General features: G+C 32.8%; 1 protein-coding gene across 3 annotated transcripts; it reads right to left on the reverse strand.

Annotated features, from left to right (window-relative positions):
* Positions 1-2,666: 2,666 nt before the first annotated feature.
* On the reverse strand, positions 2,667-11,312 carry LOC122596106 (katanin p80 WD40 repeat-containing subunit B1 homolog KTN80.1-like). Of its 3 annotated transcripts, none has more exons than XM_043768627.1 (18): positions 11,154-11,305; positions 10,578-10,708; positions 8,561-8,678; positions 7,896-8,122; positions 7,721-7,823; positions 7,206-7,276; positions 6,901-6,975; positions 6,677-6,820; positions 6,325-6,496; positions 5,653-6,054; positions 5,187-5,243; positions 4,347-5,101; positions 4,130-4,255; positions 3,821-3,895; positions 3,627-3,739; positions 3,330-3,446; positions 3,130-3,198; positions 2,667-2,940 (listed from the first exon to the last, which is right to left on the reverse strand). In XM_043768627.1, exons 1-18 carry the CDS (start codon positions 11,176-11,178, stop codon positions 2,880-2,882), a joined length of 2,841 nt encoding a protein of 946 aa, XP_043624562.1. In that variant the 5' UTR covers positions 11,179-11,305; the 3' UTR covers positions 2,667-2,879. The 3 variants fall into 3 exon arrangements, with proteins under 3 accessions (XP_043624562.1, XP_043624561.1, XP_043624563.1); XM_043768626.1 differs by having other exon boundaries at positions 5,653-6,060; XM_043768628.1 differs by lacking the exons at positions 2,667-2,940; positions 3,130-3,198; positions 3,330-3,446; positions 3,627-3,739; positions 3,821-3,895 and having other exon boundaries at positions 4,136-4,250; positions 5,653-6,060; positions 11,154-11,312.
* Between the last annotated feature and the right edge of the window lie 8,747 nt (positions 11,313-20,059).

Below are 20,059 nucleotides of genomic sequence, written 5' to 3' on the forward strand. Positions count from 1 at the left end.
TGCAACAAATTAACCTGCAGAGAAAACATAATTAATTAATATAAAATAACTAAACAATTAAAAGAAAAAAAGAACTAATGAGATACTGCATTACAACGACACAATGTGAAATCAACAAAAATCATTTAATGATATAAATCTTCATAATCATATTAGGTTCAAAGTAGCCCAGAGAACAAGATTTTTTAGGAAAAAAAAAACCTAAAGAGAAATAGTAAACAACGAAACAATTAATAAAAAGATATTACTGAAAATGAGCCCTAATAAAAACTTACTTTGGTGCATTCAAAATATCACTTTACAATATATATATGGGAAGGGAATATGAGACCGTTAGGCATTTAAGTTGGGTGAAAAATCTCTCACATACCTTTTTTTTAAACCAAAAAAATCATGGGGGTAAACATTTATTTAAAATATTAAAATATTGGTATGTGAGAGGTTTTTCACTCAAGTTGGGTGCATAACAGTCCCTACTCACTTTTCTTATATATATATATATATATATAGGGTAACACTCCGGTGAGAACAGTTTTAAAATAAGAACGGTGAGAACACCTTAAAAACATCATTTTGATGCATTAAAAGTCCATAAAACTAACATATTGCATAATTAATTATCATTATTTAAATGTTTAACAACACATTCATTCGTCAAAATCGAAATAATCATGTTTTTTGTTTTGTGCATCCATCTTGGATGCATATTCATCAAAATGATGCATAGTGAAAAGTTATTTTGAGAACCTTTTTTATGTGAGAACCTTTGAGAACTTTTCAAATCAAGCCCAACCGAAGATTGTTCTTTACATGAAAATTGTTTTTTGGATTATTTTCTGAATAACTTATGTGTAATTTTAAAGTTTATAATTGTGTAGAGACATGAATTATCATCCGTTGTACAATTATGTGAAGATTTAAATTCTTGATCACATGTACACGAATATTGCTATGATTTTTTTTTCTCTTTCACTTACTTTTAGCTTAATTTCCAAAATATATATACCAACTGAATTTATCAAGAAAAGAGTTTATGTATCAGAGACAATGCAAAGATTCTTTAGTGACAATCAAACTCCATGTCGTATTGCTGGTTGAAACCGGAAATGGAATGTCGATATCACTTAGGTGTAAATAATATTCGAGGTCGGAGGTACAAACAATATGTGATGATACAATATTATTACACTGCTTTGTAATAATTTTGGAGGTTAGAACTGAGGATAGACAACATATATTTGATGCTTTTCCAATTATACAAAGGTTGGAACTAGGGATGAAATGTGGTGAATCATCACTTTGCAACAATTAAATAATGTTTTAGACTTTTAATTATCTTTAATATAGAAATGAAAAGATTCCTAATCGAAGACTATTATATCAAGATTAAGACACATGTGGTATTTTTGGCTTTATAGTTATTTTTATTCTACTATTCATCAAATAATCCAATAAAACTAGCCTCATGCTCATGATTTAACAGAACCTAAAATCGAATGTCTTGAATGATGTACGAGGTCGAGAAGATAATTAAGCAGATCTGATCTAGACTCAACCTGCTCAACCATTATCCAATGGGTCTACAAACTGGATCAATCGACCTAATAAGCCATCCAATAGATAAACCGATTTAAGTGGTTCGACCCATGACCTGAGGGCCAAATGATATTTAGGTCCCAGGCCAGTGGTTATCCACCTTTAACAGGATTTAGACGGATCTCGGGTAGTGGACACTGGCGATGTTTTGCAGGAGGGGATGGTGACATTTTCGCATCCATAATCGATTTTGGTAGACATTTAAAGAAATGGGTCAGCCCAAGTTCATGTGCATCTGCTTAAATTAGTTGGTAGACAAAAAATTCTTTGCTAATTGGACATTAAAGTTCCAAAATAAGTTGAACAAGGAAGATTACAAGTGTCCCTTTATTCTTAGGGCGTGTTTGGTTCACAGAATGTTTTTGGAAGGAATGAATTTTTTTAAAGGAATTGGAATCTGAATGAATGAAATTTGACGGAATGTTTTTGATTTTGTAAAGATTCAAGTGAAGGACGGAATGAAATTCCTTCCCTCATTCCTAAGGAATGGAGATTCCATCAAATGATGGAATGTTAACATTCCAACAGAATGTGATTCCTCCATCTTTAACCAATTAAATACACTAAGGAATGGAATTCAATTCTAATTCTATCAAATTCCATCACATTCTGTGAACCAAACGCGACCTTACATTCTCAAACATACTAAGACAGAATAATTACACAAAGAACAGAGATATCGAATCCTTTGAATACATGTATAATATGGATGAAACTTTTTCATATCCTCAAAAAACTTATTTATTTATTTATTTTCAAAAACTTGGACAGCAGTCATCTTTATGAAATGAAACTACTAATCTTAACAGAAGCGAATTTGATGTATCGCCACTCGCTTGCTTGCCATGTATACTTCACTTCACATATCTACCATTGGCAAAATGTCAAGTTGTCAACCACAGCCGCAAATGTATAGGAACGATTATCTGGATCTTGCATGAACAAGGAATGGCCAAATTGTTCTACAACATGGCAACACGCACATATTCACTCTACAGCTGAAACTTTCCAAGTGTATAGGAACGATTATCTGTTTCCAACTTTATGGCAAATGTATAGGAACGATTATCTGTTTCCAACTTTCCATCTTTTTATTTCACATAAAAAAATATATACATTTGAACAATGAAGATTACAAGTGTGACTATTCACAAAAGGTATTGGGGGCATATTCCTTGACTCGTCAGCCATTGTTATATTTATCTTGCCGAAAATAATTTGGATACTCTGTAGTCTGTATAGACAAGGAACACAAAGACAAAACTGTGTAGTGCTTGAAAAGGTCATGATTGTTGAAGTACAAGATTTAGTTCTTGAGCACTTCGTGCTGTCAAACCACCCCGCCTACAAGAAAAAAGAATCATGTCATATTTAGATTTTTCTAATTGTCGATGCCAAAAAATACACCAGGTAAAAAAAGAGAACTTGATGCTTTTATAACACACTTGTCTAATGATGTTAGTGTCTTCTAATATGTTATGTCTGCTTCAACAATCTGATATTTAACATAACACATCTCAGAAAAGTGTATACCGTATGACACCCGGAAGACTTTTTTGAATCTTTTGGAGCTGGGCATGGCATTGACTACAACATTCAAGTCTGTCACCAAAATGTTACACATCATAAGTTGTAGCATAAAGTTGATTTATAATAGATAATTAAATTAACGATTGATAATCTACAGAAAAACACTGAAATAATGACCACACATGAAAAATACGAAAACAAACCTTTTCTCTGCTTGAAGATTAACACCTATAGCTGGAGGTGCCGAGATTGTTGAGGCAATCACAGGCCCAAAGACTGCTACAAGCTTCAATAACATTTCTAGTGACACATTGATATGTCTGTATCATTTAAAAAGATAAATAATTAGTGAGAATATCATATTTTATGTCCCGACTTTACCCAATGGTCCAACTTTCTGGCTAAAAGAAAGAGAGTTGACCAATTTGCCCTCATAAAATGATTTAGTGATCGTGCTCACTAAAAGGTGAACATATCAAACAACGTTAATATTTATGTACCTCTCTGTCTCGCTATTGAGTAAACCCAAAAGCAGAGGGAGCAAGCAAGAGAACAAATCTAACGTCAAGGATTCAACGTTTTCCAGCATAACACTAGTTACATCTGCTTGTACCTGAATGATAGACAATCTTACATCAAATACTAACTCACACATACACAAACGACAAAGTTAAGTTCCGCCATGGATACTCACAGCATGATCTGGCAGCTTCTGCAACGCATTAATAGCACCCCTCAAGTCATTTTGTTGCCAAAAATTCCGCACCACCTGTCAAAAGTTTCCCTCAATCTATCATGAGAATTGAAGTTTACATAGTATGCCAAATATTTGAGCTTTGAAGCACTGAATGAATGAATTCATTCAGTGAGCAAGACATGACAAGCCTCAAAAGGTCAACATTATACATAGTTCATTTGATGTATGAAAAACATGGGCAAGAATTAGAAAGATGAACTATGGTTGCACTAGTAAAATGGAAAATACTGAATAACTTAAAGCTACCTGGAGCTTTGTAAGGCGAGATCGAAGAGTGCTTGTAAATAACTCATGATCTAGCAGCAAATCTTCAACATCAGCATCATCATCGTCACACTTGCTAATACATCTCCCTGAGGTTTGTGGACTATCCTGCCAGTCACCAATGGCAAATAAATTTAAAAAATTATGCTATTGACAACATAATCAATACTGTCAGCATATAGCAGAGGCAGTCGCTTACCAGATAGGGAGAAGACTTAGTTTTATTGGTCATCATGTGAGGAGAAGAATCATGCCGTGGTACAACAGATTGAGGTGGGGTTCTATTTCTCTCAGGTATCATATAAGAGGAAGCTCTAGATCTTCTTGTAACCAACATTGAAGACGATCTAACTTTGTCATGTACTACACGACGGGAAGCAACAGATTTCTGAATTGGTGAAACCTTAACTTTCTCATGTACCATGTTAGGGGAAGTCTTGGGTGTCCGTACTATCGAAACAGGAGAAGATTTAGCTTCCTCTGAATTTATCTCTGGATAAGAATCACGTGTTTTTAAAAATGTCGGTGATGTCTTAGCATCAATTACTGAACTTGAAACCATGTCAGGTGTCTTTGATGATATCTGGGATATTTTAATCATGGGTTGTGCACAAGGCACACTATCAGGTATCCTTACTGGCATTGGCAAGGTTGTAGCTTCAGGGATTGCCCTGGAAACAACATTGTGTATATGATGTTCCGTGGAGGACGATCTGGCTTCTGATACTGCATTAGAAGCCGATTGAGCTGTCTCTGATGACATAGGTGTTCTAGCTTCATCCATTGCACAAGAGACCACACTTATAGACTCTTCTACTGTGGTGGGGGGTACATTATCTGTGTTCGGTAATATATGAGCAGTTAAGTCACCTTTCTGACACTCATTGGTATCTGATTTGTCTCCTTTTTCAAACTTATCGACCAGGCTGCGAGTCCTTCCATTGACAACTGCCACTGCAAAAAGGGGAAAAGGAATAAAATTGTGAACTATGACTGACTTGTTCTTTAACAACACATATAGTATTATTTTAGCATTTACCTCCATTAACATATTTAATGGGTTTCAAACCTTTGTTTGAATCAGCAGACAGATCACCTAAAATAAGAGACCAGCTCCATGTTAAAAATCAAAAATATTAACTGCAAAAAGTTAAAGAACAAGCGGGACCAGTTTAACACAGGTAAAAGATGAATTATGAGAAACAAGTTTTTCAAAACATGTATTGTAACTAAAATGATGATATACACAAAGTCAATTTTGATTTATTAAAGTGTCATCCATTGGGGTTCTTTTCCATAACTGATTTCATGGGTTTAAATGGATACCATACATACATTTGATAAACAGAAGCGTAAAGCAGACGAAGAACAAATATTGAGAGGTACTACCCGATATCTCCCAGTCCCATCATCGAGAGGCTTGGTAACACAATACCATATCAGAAACACTAAACACATTAGAGACGGATCACCCTGATATTTAAAACTGTCATTTCATAACTTACTGTTTTTCTTTGGAAGGGTCCTTGGAGACAGGTATTTGTCAAAATCTCCTGCTACACAAGTAGTAGGAGTCTTCACCTTCAAAGAATCTTTAGCCAAATCATCTACAAAAAGCCTTCTCTGGATGGTTGTAGTTGTAGGAGTAGCTGATCCACTATTCGGGACAAATTCAACTCTTGCTGAGATCTCTTCTATATCTGATTTAGTACTTGATGGTCTGCGCCTATGAAGTGGCTTACATGATGCACCACTGGTAATCGAACCATCAACAACCAAATCTCTTCTAGATGTGACTGAGTACATTGTTTCAGGATTATCATGCCGGATCTTTTCAGTAGCAAGGACATGCTTTGGCAGCTGCAAAATATCAGTCTCTTTGGTATTTGTTAAGTTCAGCGACATGCCTGCAGCTTTATGTGAAATAGTTAATTACAGTAACATATAGTAAAAAATAATAAAAATTAGGAAGTAGAAAACCGCACAAGAAAATATTTCCAAAACAGATGTTAAGCACTTGCTGCATATTTGGCGTTTTTCATACAGTTTCTTCCATCTTAATATCTCAAGTGTGTGGTAATAGAAGATCAGGGAATAAAAATACATTTCACAACTTATTCAAGCTACGCTGTTGTAAGTAGAAGGTGAATTGGGGGAAAAAACAAATAACAACTTACTGTCCACATAGATATTCTTGATATCCTTTGTGTCATTATCTGGAGGTACAACGGACCTTCTGGGGTTTGTGTCATCATCAGAAGGTATAAAGGATCTTCTTGGAGTATCAATATTTGGCTCAGCACGAGTATCTCCCTTGCTTGACATGCTATGCCTATATGGTTCAATTTGCTTCACAAACAGATAAAAGTAGACACTAATGAGTTTTTAATCTTGGTTTTATGTGAAACAAGGTACTTCAAGATGGAAACCAGTACATGAGGGCATCAAATTAGAGACAAATAATCCTAAATGATGAAAGAAAGCTCCAACAATAATTCTTGAATCAGGGAAAAGAGAAAAGATACATACTGAAACATCTGAGGCCCAAACACCAATAGAGTTTTGATAATATGAGCACCCTAAAAGCTTCCCGTCATCGATACAAAGATCACCCAACGTCGGCCATCTTATATCAACACCATCATGACAGCACATGGGCTCCCATGAATAAACCTTAAATTGGAATGGTGTACACAACTGAGACTTATTGGTCTGAAAAAGCAAAGCACAAATTTACTTGAGAATATGAAAACCTTTAAACTGTTGTCTAATCCACAAAAGAGTGTCCTCCCATCTGGGTGAAAGGTAATCGAGCGCACCGTGGTTTCCTGGAATGTCAATGAAAAGGGCTGTAAAAATTTGAAGGGATTTGGTGGAGCACAAAAACATATAAAAGTTTATGCAACAGTAATAACATTGGTGTTAACGAAGAATGAATGCAACCATAAATGTTCACACAAAACCTCCCCAGACTGATCCAATCAATTCAAAGGTTTCCAAATCCCAAAATATATAAAAGTTATGCATAAGACGGAGGGGAGAAGAAAACCATTAATACCTCAGCCCGAGTTGATCCAATCAATTCAAAGGTTTCCAAATCCCAGAATTTTACAGTCTTGTCTGATGAACCTGGAATAAATTATTTGTGTTAGTACTATAATCACATCAAAGATAAAAAAAAAACATAAAAATCTGTCTACGTTATGAACTTTAAAGTAGATAATGGTGCTCATGCAGCAAATTTTCAAGATACAAACACTGGTAAGAGATCTGCAACATTAAAGAATACTTGTTGCTTGTAATATTAATCAAACTGAATGCGGGAAAGAGCAAGTAGCTGCTTTAGTGTGTCATTTGCACAAAATTAACATTTTGCCCTAGAAATAGAGCAGCAATCAAGTTTACAAAATTGCCATGAATGAGAAAGCTTTCAATCTGGGGAACCCTTTACCCAAAAGAAGAATAAGCTTCCAACTAAAACTATTAGCAAGAAAGACAGCAGAATTCATATTTAACTCACCAACAAAAACATAAAAACAGAAAAGAAAATAGAAGTCGTTGTCAGATACAAACCTGTTGCTAGAAGAAACTCAAGGGGATGAAAATCCATCGATCTAATGTGCCCTTCATGAAACTTGAACTCATGCAAGAGCTTTCCAGCAGTTAAGTCCCATATCTATTCAAGGCAAAAGAAGAAACTTAAATGAACAAATTCTCTTCAGCTGCTGATATATTAGAGTGGCCATACCTTTACAACATTATCAAGTCCCCCGGACACCACCCATCGACCATCAGGGGTAAATTTGATGGTACTAATTGCTCGCTTATGACCCTTAAATGTATGAATGCATCCCTTTTTTCGAATATCCCAAATCTTCAAGTTAGTGTCCATAGAACCTGATGCAAAAAACTCGCCAAAAGGATGGAATTCCACAGCAGTGCAATACGAACGATGTCCATTAAGCGTCCGGACCACTGCACTTAAGGAGAAACAATCATAAAACAAGCAAAATATACTTGGCCTGACGGGAACTAATACTTCTCCAAATAAGACAATTTCGGAAAGGGAAAAGAAAGTGGAAGTATGAGTTCTGAATAACAATACCAGCTAATATTTTAGATACTAAACGATGATATGCTTTACTTATTTTTCTTTTGTTTTAACAAGGGGAAAAATCAACACTGTAGATTTATATCACAAATGATAAACATTACACTTAGCCCAGTAAGACTGAGTGTATACACATGACAGGTCATATGTATGACATCCCTTTAAACAACCACGTCTGACCGGCACCTACCGAATGATGACATTCAGATACAGGTGCATAATTGAGACATGATATCTTACCCACTATCCATTACATTAGTTAAACAGCATAAATGTAAGTCATAAAGATTGAATCAACATACCTTTTGTCTCTTCCAGATCCCAAAGCTTTACCACGCCAGAAGAAGCTCCAGCGGCCACTAAAACTTCAGTTGAATCAAAAGCTACAGATTCTATAGGGCTTGTGTGACCACTTAGGCTCTGTACCATATCACAAAAGTATCCATCATATAAGGTTAGATAAAAGGGAAGGGACCAACAGCTCAACAAGCATTATAGTGTACATTTTCTTGAAGAGTTATAAGATCATCTAAATAGGTTTCCAAGTTAAGTATTCAACTGGCACATCTTTCATCGACGCGTGGCTTTTAATTAAACAAGAGGCATTGGTTAGTATGCAATATTGAAAGTATTATTATATTCACTATATTACCATAAATACTATTCTTATTTTCTACTTCCTTCTTATATTCGTGGCTTTTATGGAAAGTAAATTCAAAAAGAACATATCCTGTTTTACTCACAGGTCTTGGGTTCAACTCCTTAGAATGACAGGTCTGTGGGGCTTTTTTCCTAAATTCCCTAGTTGGCTTTTGTATACTGCCCCAGACCCAAAAATTGAACGTTCAAAAATAAAAGACACTATATACAAATCTAAATAAGTCTATAATTCAGCCATTAGAACTTTTAATTTTAACGTGACAACCCAAAAATAGGTATCAATTATTTAATTACTTTAATAAAAAACACTAGCATACTTAATGTAGCGGGAGTAATCAGAAAATTTTTTACGATGATTGTCGCATGTAATTTAATAATTGAATTGTTATACAACCCAAGTAGAAATTGAATTGTCATACCACCATTTTATGCAAAAAATTGTGCTCTTAAGCATAGTCATTATGTCAAGCTTTCAGTTAGAAGTTAGAACATAACAAATATATAAAAGCATAATGTAATTTATTTATGGGATTAGTGTCTCCGGATATAATGAACTATGACCGACTGTTTATGATATGTAATGATGTATTCGGGTGTCTAAAACATGTAATTAACTCCCATTTTGGTCTAAAGCATGTAACAAATGACCGGCTCAATAGGTAGCCGGTTACTCACTTTGAAGACCAAAATAGGAGTTAATTACATGCTTTAGACACCCGAGTACATCATTACATAACATAAACAATCAGTCATAGCTCATTGCATCCGGAAGCACTAATCCCTTTATTTATTGTCAAAAGCCTAAAGCCACCTATCTCCTAGTTGTATCCAGTATTGAACAAGGACCTGGGAACTAAACCATAAAGATAAGTCAAAAGTCTACCACTGGTGGGCCATTTTCAGTCCTATTAACTGGAGAAATTAAGTCCTCAATTTTGTCAGAAATGAAGCCATCCCCCATGAGAACTCATTGACTTGGAATTACATTAGCAGCCTTCATGTGTCAAATTGGGAGGTGACATTTGTACAACAAGATTTGATATACCTACCACCACTATGCATTACTGACTTGTATAGTTAGCTATAAAACTTATACATTGTAGTATATGAATCAAACCTCTCAAATCCAGTCCAAACAGAAAGATGAAATTCGGGATTGGGATTACATATACTGGATATCACTCATACTATAGTTGATCGATATCCAATGAAAAATTCCAAATGCCTAATTTTGACAAACCCCAGAGTTCATGAAATACATGATATCTTAGAGACTTATTCCTACGTGCCTAACATTAAGCCAAGTCATTTAAGAAGTCAAACTTCAAATTTGCATATTAGTGATATTTTTTCCATAATATACAAAACATATGCCTATGGTCTCAACCGATTTCAGATACTAAATCTTAATACATTTTGGCTATTTGTTTACAAGTCGTCTCAAAAGTATATAAAAAAAAAGAGCTTCAATAATACTCATACTTCGTTTTGGGTTTAAAAACAGGCTTCTATATAGGCATATGCGCACAAGTGGGGCTTTTAAAATTCCGGGGCCTAAAGCAGCTATAATCTTGAGAAATCCATAAAACCAAACTAGCAAGTCCATTCCATTTATTCCAAAAAAACTATTTTTACAACAAAATGGAAGCGACGACTGACCGTTATGGATGTCGATTTGCCGATGGTCCAAAGATTTACCATTTCATCATCACCTCCTGTAACAAAACGCCGGCGTGTCTTCTTTCCGAATTTGACGCAATTCACATTTGCAGAATGTGCCACAAACTCTTCTATATATTAATTAATTATAGTCAAGAAATATCAAACCATTTAACACATCAATTAATGTATACAATATACAACTTGGGAGACTACATTGCACTTACAGAAATAATTTATTTTTATTTTGAACTTTTCTAATTATAAACTGAAATTAAAAAAAAAAAAAAAACATTTATGTAGTAAAACTTACACACACAATAATAATAATGATATAATATGCATATAAATATATCTATTAATCAATAAATAAAAATTAATCTAAGAAATTGGAAGAAAATTGTGATGCAAGTCAACATAAATTCAGCTGAAAAGGAGAGAAAAATGAGATGCAAGAATAATTTTATATAGCATGTATATATACATCTACATAATAATAATACAACATATATATATACATATATAATCTATATGTATAGATACAAGATATAAATGAGAGGGAAAAAAAAAGGATACGCAATTTATAACCGCGTTTGGCCATTAAAGTTGGTGGAATTTGATGAAAAGAAGAATTGTATGTATGTGTTGTCGGTGCGATGGTGACGTGTCAAGCTGATGATCATCAGAATACTCTGCAAATCCTCTATTGAAGAAGAAGATATATATATATAGTGTGTGTGTGTGTATATATATGATTTCAAAAAAGTATGTATGTATGTGTAGATGAATTTGTATATATGTAATAATTGAATCTGGAATAAAACTGTGATGCAGCAAAAACAGAGGATTCTGCGTAAAATCCAACAGAGAAAGATTGGGAATTTTGCTTTTTCTCTTTTCTCGAACGCAGGGCCTATAGTAGAGGTTTTACAAAGACAAACAAAGAAAGAAGGCGTGTATTAGTTTTTTTAGATTTCATTTTTTATTTATATTTTACCTTCTAGAGAGAGAAAAAGTCCTTAATCTATACCATCTATATAAACAAACTTTCTCTCTTAAAATTTAACACTCTACCTTTAAAATATCTAAATTACCCTTTTAATCTATATTACCATCAAACACTTTATCCTTGAAATTCCAAGAAACCCTTAGAAAAAAACCTTACGCGGGTCCTCTCACTTCCCTTCCCTGGAGTGGCTCACATAGTATACCAAAAAAACACATATGCGTTAGTGAATTTAATAATCAATCAACATAAATACACACTCTAAAACAATAACGGCGATTTGCACTTTCAGCCGGATTAAGAAACACTTGAGTTGAATCATACATTCATGTAATAACACGGTACCACTACTTAACCAGTTTTTTTTTCCTATGCCCCGCTGCATCGCGCGGGTACAAAACTAGTTGATTCAATACAAGCACTTATTTTAATTTTAGCTTTTTTCTTTTTGAGATTCCTACTCAAACACCTTTTAGCTATACATAACAAATAATGCATTTGTTGTGTATATTATTTGTTTTGTATGATTAAAAAATGTTATGTAAGAAACATTTTCCTTTTTATCTAATCGAAAGTAACTTGTAATCATTTTAATTTTTTTTTTCTTAAAAAGAAAATCACAACTCATGTGTTAACACAAACATGTTTTATCTACTTGTATGGTATGCCTTAAAAGTTATACGAAATTTTAAATAGGGAAGTAAATATGGGGTGCTACACACCCAACTTGATGAAAATATAGGGGTCTAATTATTGTCAAGTCTTATGGCTTTAATTTTGACCGTTAATGTTTTTGTTTGTATTTTATAACACTGAAAATAAAATATATGAATAGAGTGGGTTTTGTAAAAGATATAAATCATATAGATATTCAAGCCATATATAAGTGTGTGTTAGATGTGTGAAAGTGTGTGTGGCTGTGTACAATAAAGAGAAAGAGGCAGAAAGTGATATTGAATAAAAATGGGCAAAAGGCTTACAAAGGTTCCAAAAGTTACAAATGGAATGAAGGGATGGGGTTTTTATAAAGAAACTAATGTTCATTAAACCCCCTCTTCTATTACAAGTTGTCATATAAAGACAAAGTATTAATATTAAATCTAACATTATTTTAATATCTAAAAATCTCCCCCTTAGTGTTTGATTTGATGAATCAAGGTTGTCGGTTCAGCCAGTAGATCTTCATTCCTCCTCTTGTTGTTAAATTGTAATGGATGCAACGTCTTAAAACTTTAAATCTTGGTGGGCCCATATTTTGTTGAGGATCATTCTTGTTGAGTGACTTTGAAGCTTTTTCTCTGTCTTTATCGTCATCAATCAACTTTGACTTATTGGATCCTTAAACATTTTGTGAAGGCGAAGACTTGGGTTTCTTGTAATATGCGGAAGTTTGGTATAAAGTGCGGAAGCTTGGCTTGGTGTAAAGTGCAGAAGCTTGGCTTGGCTTTGAGTGTAAATTTAGTATGAAAATGATTTGTCATTTCAGCTCCCCCTCAACTTGCCATATGAATAAAATCTTCTCTAATTCTTGCTCCCCTTAATCAATCACTCTCTTTAAAATGTACAATTAAAACATACTAATAGATCCAAGAATATTTTTCATTTAGCTCCCCCTCAAGTTGAGCATAATCTTCAGAAGAAAGAATCAAACTATGCATTGGTTCCCCCTGAAAAAATCAATCATTAAAACTTTTATTGTTCTCCCCCTTAACTGAGCATTTATTTGGAGCTTTTAATTAGAAGAAAAAAAAATGTTCATGTGTTCCTCCATGCTCCCCTTCGAATGAACAATATCTTCAATCATTAATAATATCTTCAATCATTTTATCTCTATCTCTCCCCCTCATGATGAATGTGAGAACCACGTTCATCATGCATAATCGACTGAAATATATTGATATTGGTTTGGAATAAAGGAAATACTTTTGTTAGAGTAAATGAAATTATATAAACGGTTTTGGAACAGGTTATACACTGAAGTGTGTATAAGCCAACTGGCATCAACTTACAGTGAAGTAATCTTTGGAGCCCATCTGAGAACGGATCCAAATGTCTTAGATGCTTTTGAAAGTGGAAAGAGTGGTGATTTAGGGGCAGGTGTAGGAGTTTGAACATAATCATGAACTTTAAGCACATTGGTGTGGACATTTTTTGGTGCAAGTTCAAGCAACTTCGAGATTGAGTATTTAAATGCTTTTTGTTGTGTAAGCGTTGAGGGAACATGTTTTGGCTGTAACACATGACTGGTATTTGAAGAAATCGGTGTTTGTGTAGATGAGATTTTTGGTTTGTTGAAAGAAAACCACCCATACATGTCTTTGAAATGAAGGATTCCTGTAAATGGGTCTTTGTAAGATGAGCTTGAGTTTTGGTTGTTTATTAGGAGTGGCTTCTTGTATGATGGTTGTTTTGGCATGGTGGTTTTAAGTTTGATGTTGGAGTTGGGTGAAGGACTAGTTTTGGTTTTAGGGTTTTTGTTGTTTTGGGAGTTGGTATAAGAGGTTGAAGAAGGTTGTTTCTTTGGTGTAGTGGTTTTTGTATTAGTGTTTTTGTTGGGTGTTTTTGAAGTGGAAGGTTTGATTTGACTGTGAGCGAACCATCCGAATTCGTCTTTGAAACGAATGGTTCCTGTTTTTGGATCTTTAAAAACTTGACAAATGTTGTTGTTTATGGTATGTGGCCTCTTTAGTGATAGATTAAAAGTGGAGTGAGGTTGTTGCTTTGGTATAGTGGTTTTGGATTTGGTGTAGAAGTAGTTTGGTGAGTAAGGTACTTGGTTTTAGGGGTATCTATTTCAGTTGTTTTGGCTTTGACATCATGTGTAAATTCAACTTTATTTAGGATATCTGACGGTATCTAAACTGATTCAACAAGGTTTGGTGATGATTTTTCCAAAAATTGATCAAAAGTTTTACTTTGCATTGCAACAATCTTTCGTTCTAATCTGTTAAAAGTACCAAGCAACCTGAGCGATAACTTGATCTTTTTCTTATTTAGAGCTTTTGGATGTTTTGGCAACAACAACCTTCATTTAAAACAGACGTCACATATTTTAACTTTTTAAGTTCATCTCCGAGACATTGATTCTCATAAACCAAGCCTTTAGCAATTTTGAAAAATTTCATTTCTTTGCTTTTGAAGATTGTTGTCTTTGTCTGCAGAAGATCATTTTCCTTTTGGATATTTTCGATGTTCCCCAAAATGAGAGCATTTGCTGATTTGAGCTCTTTGTTTTCAAGTTTGAGTTTCACATTTTCAAGCTCAATCAAATGGAATTTGTTAAAAGCATGTTGTTTGGTTGAGTAAATCTTTGCAATGCAAGGAGTGGTATGAGGTCGACTAAATGTAATTGAACAACATGAAGATATCATATTTTCATGAAGTTTCATTTGAGCAGAAGTAGGTTTCGTAACCATGGATGAGAATAACTCATTCAAAATTGGGTCAATTGAAATGAAATCTTGTGATGTAAGAATTGACATTATGAAGCCCAAATAAAGAACAACCCAAAAAAAATGATCTAAAACTTTAGTTTCAAACAAATTTAGATGACAATTAGTCCAAAAGTTGATTGATTTGATTGATTGGAATTGAGTTAAGTGTTTTGGAGAAACAGATGAAAAACCGAAAAATTAGTTCGGTTTTTGAATGAGAATGAAACCGAGAAAAATCTTCGGTTTTTGTAAAGAAAGGGAATTTAGTATTATGGTGTAAGGAATGAAATAAATAGTACAAATACCGAAAAAATTCTTCGGTATTTAATACTTGGACAAAATTCTTTGGTTTTCTTAATGTAGAAAAACCGAAAAACGGGTTTTCAAGTGGGCAGAGTTTTGTTCTCTTTTTGGCAATAAAAGAGAACAAATACCGAAAAATTCTTAGATACTTGATTACCAAAAAAAATTCTTCAGTTTTTGTGAACAAATACGTTAGTCCCACTAGCCAACACAAATCACGTAATGAAATACCGAAAACATTTTTCAGACCTTGAAATACTGAAAAAAAATGAAATATGATGTTTTGATGATTTCGTTTTGGGTAAAGTGAATTAGAAGGTAAAGTTTGTTGGAAAATGTTTTAAGATGCTATGCTAATCTACAGAAACCAACAAACTATGCTAAGAAACACAAAATCAAAGACCCACCAAAATGCTCAAAAACCTAATAAGTAAAATTCAAATTTTGACTTTGTTGGTTTGAATCAAGATCGAAAACTTTCAGGGTTGCTTAATCGGATCATAACAAAGTGATTTATAGCAAAAAGTTTCAACCTTGATCGTAAAATAGTAAAACATGTTTATGACAAAAAGGACAGAAAAAAGAAAGAAAAATTAGGAGAAAAGTACAACTTAAAATCTAAGATTTCTGGAACTTGGAAACAAAATCAGGCTACTAGGAGCTCATGGATCGTTCAGATTCATTGATCATGCTCTGATACCACTTGTAAAACATATAAATCATATAGATATTCAAGCCATATATAAGTGTGTGTTAGTGTGTGAAAGTGTGTGTGGTTGTGTACGATAGAGAGAAAGAGGCAGAAAGTGATATTGGATAAAAATGGGCAAAAGGCTTACAAGGGTTTAAAAAGTTACAAATTGAATGAAGGGAGGAGGTTTTTATAGGGAAACTAATGTTCATTAAACACCCTCTTCTATTACAAGTTGTCATACAGACAAAAAGCATTTATATCAAATCTAACACTATTTTAATATCTAACAGGTTTTAAATATATTTTTCATTGATATAACTTCATCAAATAATATATAACACAAACAAAGATATTTACGGTCAAAGTTTAAAGATAAAGATTTAAAAATAAAAAATAGGAAATTAAAATGAGACGGAAGGAGTAAAAATTTAGCATGTGAGAAGTTTTAACCCAAGTTGAGTGCAAGAGCATCATACTCACTTTTTCATATTAAATATATCATTATTTGTAATATGAATATTATTTTTTTTAGTGACCAACAAAATATATCATATCCACATTAATTAGACATATGGTAAAAAAAATATGTCATTTAAAAACCCATTGTTTTTGTTTTTCTAAAACCTATTGTTTTTGTTTTTCAAAAATAAATCCTTATATATTACTCCTTATAAGTAGCAGTTGTATTCTAAATATGCTTTAAAAATAAAGAATATAATGTTATAAGATACAATACGTTTAATTTTTTTTTGAAAAGGGAAAATTACACTTTTGGTCCCTGAACTTGACACGTTTTTCACTTTTAGTCACTAAACTTCAAAAATTGCAAATTATACACTGAACTTGTCATTTTTTTTCACTTTTGGTCACTGCGCCCAGTTTCGTTAGTTTTGCTCCGTTAAGTTGCCTAGATTCGTTAGTTTTTTTTTTTTATCACTTTTCGTCCTTCCCATTATTCCATAACTAATATCGATAATCGACAAACTTAGTGATGAAAGTGTAATTTACCTAATTTTTTTATATATATACATGATTCGTCCAATTTTAAATGTTATTATTTTGATTTTTTTTAATTATTTTTACTTTTAACTTCGACTCTAAACATTTTTATTTGTAATATATAGTAGTTGGTGTAAATTAAATCAATGAAAAATATATTGAAAAATTAGTTCATTATTATATGTTTTATAACAAATTTATATAACACAGACAAAAATATTACGGTTAAATCATAAGGCGTTAACGATTATCCGAAAAACCTACAACACGTTACTTCAGATAAACATTACAATATCTTATTTTTGTTTTCGTTTATTAATAGTTAATAAAATGAATTAAGAAAAACTATATAAGTTTATATAACACACAAAAAAAATTTCAGTTAAAGTAAACATAAGAAGACTCAAAATTCAAACATAGTCACTAAATAAATCTATCTTTATAAATAAAAATTTCAATAACAATTATTTCATCGGCGTTTAAAAAATAAATAATTATTTCATCTAGTCAAACTACTGTATAACCAATAGATAGTAAACTGTAAACATAAAAAATTTGTTTAAAAACATAATAAATGAATATGTATTTTCAATAATCGGCCAAAACAATGTATAAGACCTGAAGTTTGACCGATTATCGATTTTAGTTATGGAATAATGGGAAGGACGAAAAGTGAAAAAAATTAACGAATCTGGGGAAGTTAACGGAGAAAAACTAACAAAGTTGACGCAATGACCAAAAGTGAAAAAATGTGTCAAGTTCAGTGTATAATTTGCAATTTTTGAAGTTTAGTGACTAAAAGTGAAAAACGTGTCAAATTCAGGGATCAAAAATGTAATTTTCCCTTTTGAAAATTATAGAAGATAGATAATATACTCTTTCAAAAATTGTCATTCTAGTTGAAAAGTACTCTACACACTACAACTTACTTGTGTTTTTAAAGCACATATTATATTATTCTAAAAGAACCGAAAAACTTGTGTTTTTAAAGCACATATTAGATTAGTTTAGACGAACGGAAAAGTATTGCACTGTCGTAGTGATTTTGGCCTTAAGTAGAGATAAATCTAAACTGAGGAGTGTTACTCTAACTTTATTTTTGACCCCAAATTGCTTGCTTGTCAGAGACATAATCAATGAGAGTTTACTTAAAGGATTAAGATTAGTTTAGTGGAATTTAGGTGATAAGTGAGAGGCCAGAGAAGACTTTAGGGGTAGTGCCCTTGCCAGTTAAGCGGCTTAAGTTACTTTGTTTCATAGGTTGATCAGCAACCGTATTCTTATTTATTTATTTATTTTCTCTGGCCCATTGGGCCCCAGGAATTCTTAGTTAAATCCTATTCATATGTATGTATGCATGGTCATTTTTATACCACGGGCTTGGTTCTTGCATAAGGTTATATTTATTATGTTTTTACGCTTTTATGTTGTTTAATAAGTTCAATGCGGTTTGTACTATATATCTATTGTGGAACTTGCGCTAAAATTATGTTAGGTCACATGTTTGCTATTTTTCCCTAATCTTAATGTACTTTTTGTTGAAGGTTCTTATGGAAACAGTCTCTTTATTTCTAAGTAAAAACAAAACTGTCTACGTCTCACCTTTTTATACTCCACCTATAAATTGGTCTTCTTGTTAGATGTATGTCTTTGGACGAAACTGATTTTCAAATTCCTAACGTCTACAAACGACTAAATGCTAAAAGGAAATAAATATTATTTGTTCTATTAGAGACTTTTATGAGCTTTAGGTCCATGTAGGATATTCGTTTATCGTCATGGCTTTATTAGATTGTTTTTTTATATTGTAGTTTTATAGTAATCTAAGTTTTTCAAATCCGCATAGACGTTTACTTTTCACCAACTTATCATTTATTTATTTTTTGGAAGACCTTCTAGTTGTACGTGTATTAGACTACTAATAGGGTGGTTGTCATGTGTTGTAAGCGTCTTTTTACATCTTTTCAATTTATAAATTTTACATGTTTAAGTATATTCATCATACAAAATCAAAATCAGAATCAGTGAGCACAATCACTATCATTTCACTAGTCGATCAATTATCTTAGATAAAATAAAGTTATAAAATAATATATAGAGGTGATATATTTTGAGACCACCTCTTACTTTAGGACCAACTAGACACATTGATTTTTGTACTTCATCATCATTTACTACGATATACAAGACTTTTTTGTAAAAACACTAAGACTTTCCGGCGACGGGCCCACCAGATACACATGATTTTCTGGTGGGCCCGTCGCTGGAAAGTCTTAGTGTTTTTACAAAAAAGTCTTATATATCGTAGTAGATGATGATGGTGGTGTGTAAGTTACGAAAATCAATGGTCCTTTTTTGGACTTTTTTTAGTTGATCTCAAATTATTTTTCCCCATATAATATATATATATATATATATGGGGGAAAGGAATATGAGTCTGTTAGGCATCTAAGTTGGGTGAAAAACCCCTCACATACCTTTTTTGAAACCATAAAAATCATGGAGGGCCAAACATTTATTCAAAATATTAAAATATTGATATGTGATGGGTTTTTCACCCAAGTTGGATGCATAACAACCTCATATTCACTTTTTTCAATATGTATATATATATATAGGTCAAAGTACTTTTTTCGTCCCTGTGCTTTTTCGAATAAGCAATTTACATCTTCGCCGTTAACTTTTGGCTAAAATCGTCTCTGTGGTTTGTATTTCGTCTTTGAATCCGTTAACCCTATCACTTGTCTTGCACGTGAGGGGCATATATGTCTTTTCACTCATTTGTCCCTGTAGTTAAGTGCAAAATTCATCCTTATGGTTTGTCATTTTTGCATTTTTCATCCTTGTATTTAACAAAAGTTTAATCAAAAACCAAAACAAACTCAAATAAAAACCTATATATACACCTACATATGAGGATCTAGTTTAATATCGGCCAGTACAACTAATTTAATTTATTTTATTTTTTAAAAAAATGTTATAAAACTTATTATAATTTAACGAAAATAGTTCAAATATAATTACAACTCACTAAAAAAATAGGTAC

The sequence above is a fragment of the Erigeron canadensis genome, chromosome 4, assembly GCF_010389155.1.
Source record: "Erigeron canadensis isolate Cc75 chromosome 4, C_canadensis_v1, whole genome shotgun sequence".
In the NCBI taxonomy this organism is placed as follows: Eukaryota; Viridiplantae; Streptophyta; class Magnoliopsida; order Asterales; family Asteraceae; genus Erigeron; species Erigeron canadensis.

What these genes read in the sequence shown, in the direction of transcription:
- LOC122596106 (XM_043768626.1), bottom strand. Translation starts at nt 11,178, where the DNA reads ATGGCCAAACGCGGTTATAAATTGC. An exon ending in GCAAATCGACATCCATAACG is followed by an intron (nt 8,679 to 10,577) that starts GTCAGTCGTCGC and finishes GATATGGTACAG; the next exon opens with AGCCTAAGTGGTCACACAAG. An exon ending in GGATCTGGAAGAGACAAAAG is followed by an intron (nt 8,123 to 8,560) that starts GTATGTTGATTC and finishes CCTTAAGTGCAG; the next exon opens with TGGTCCGGACGCTTAATGGA.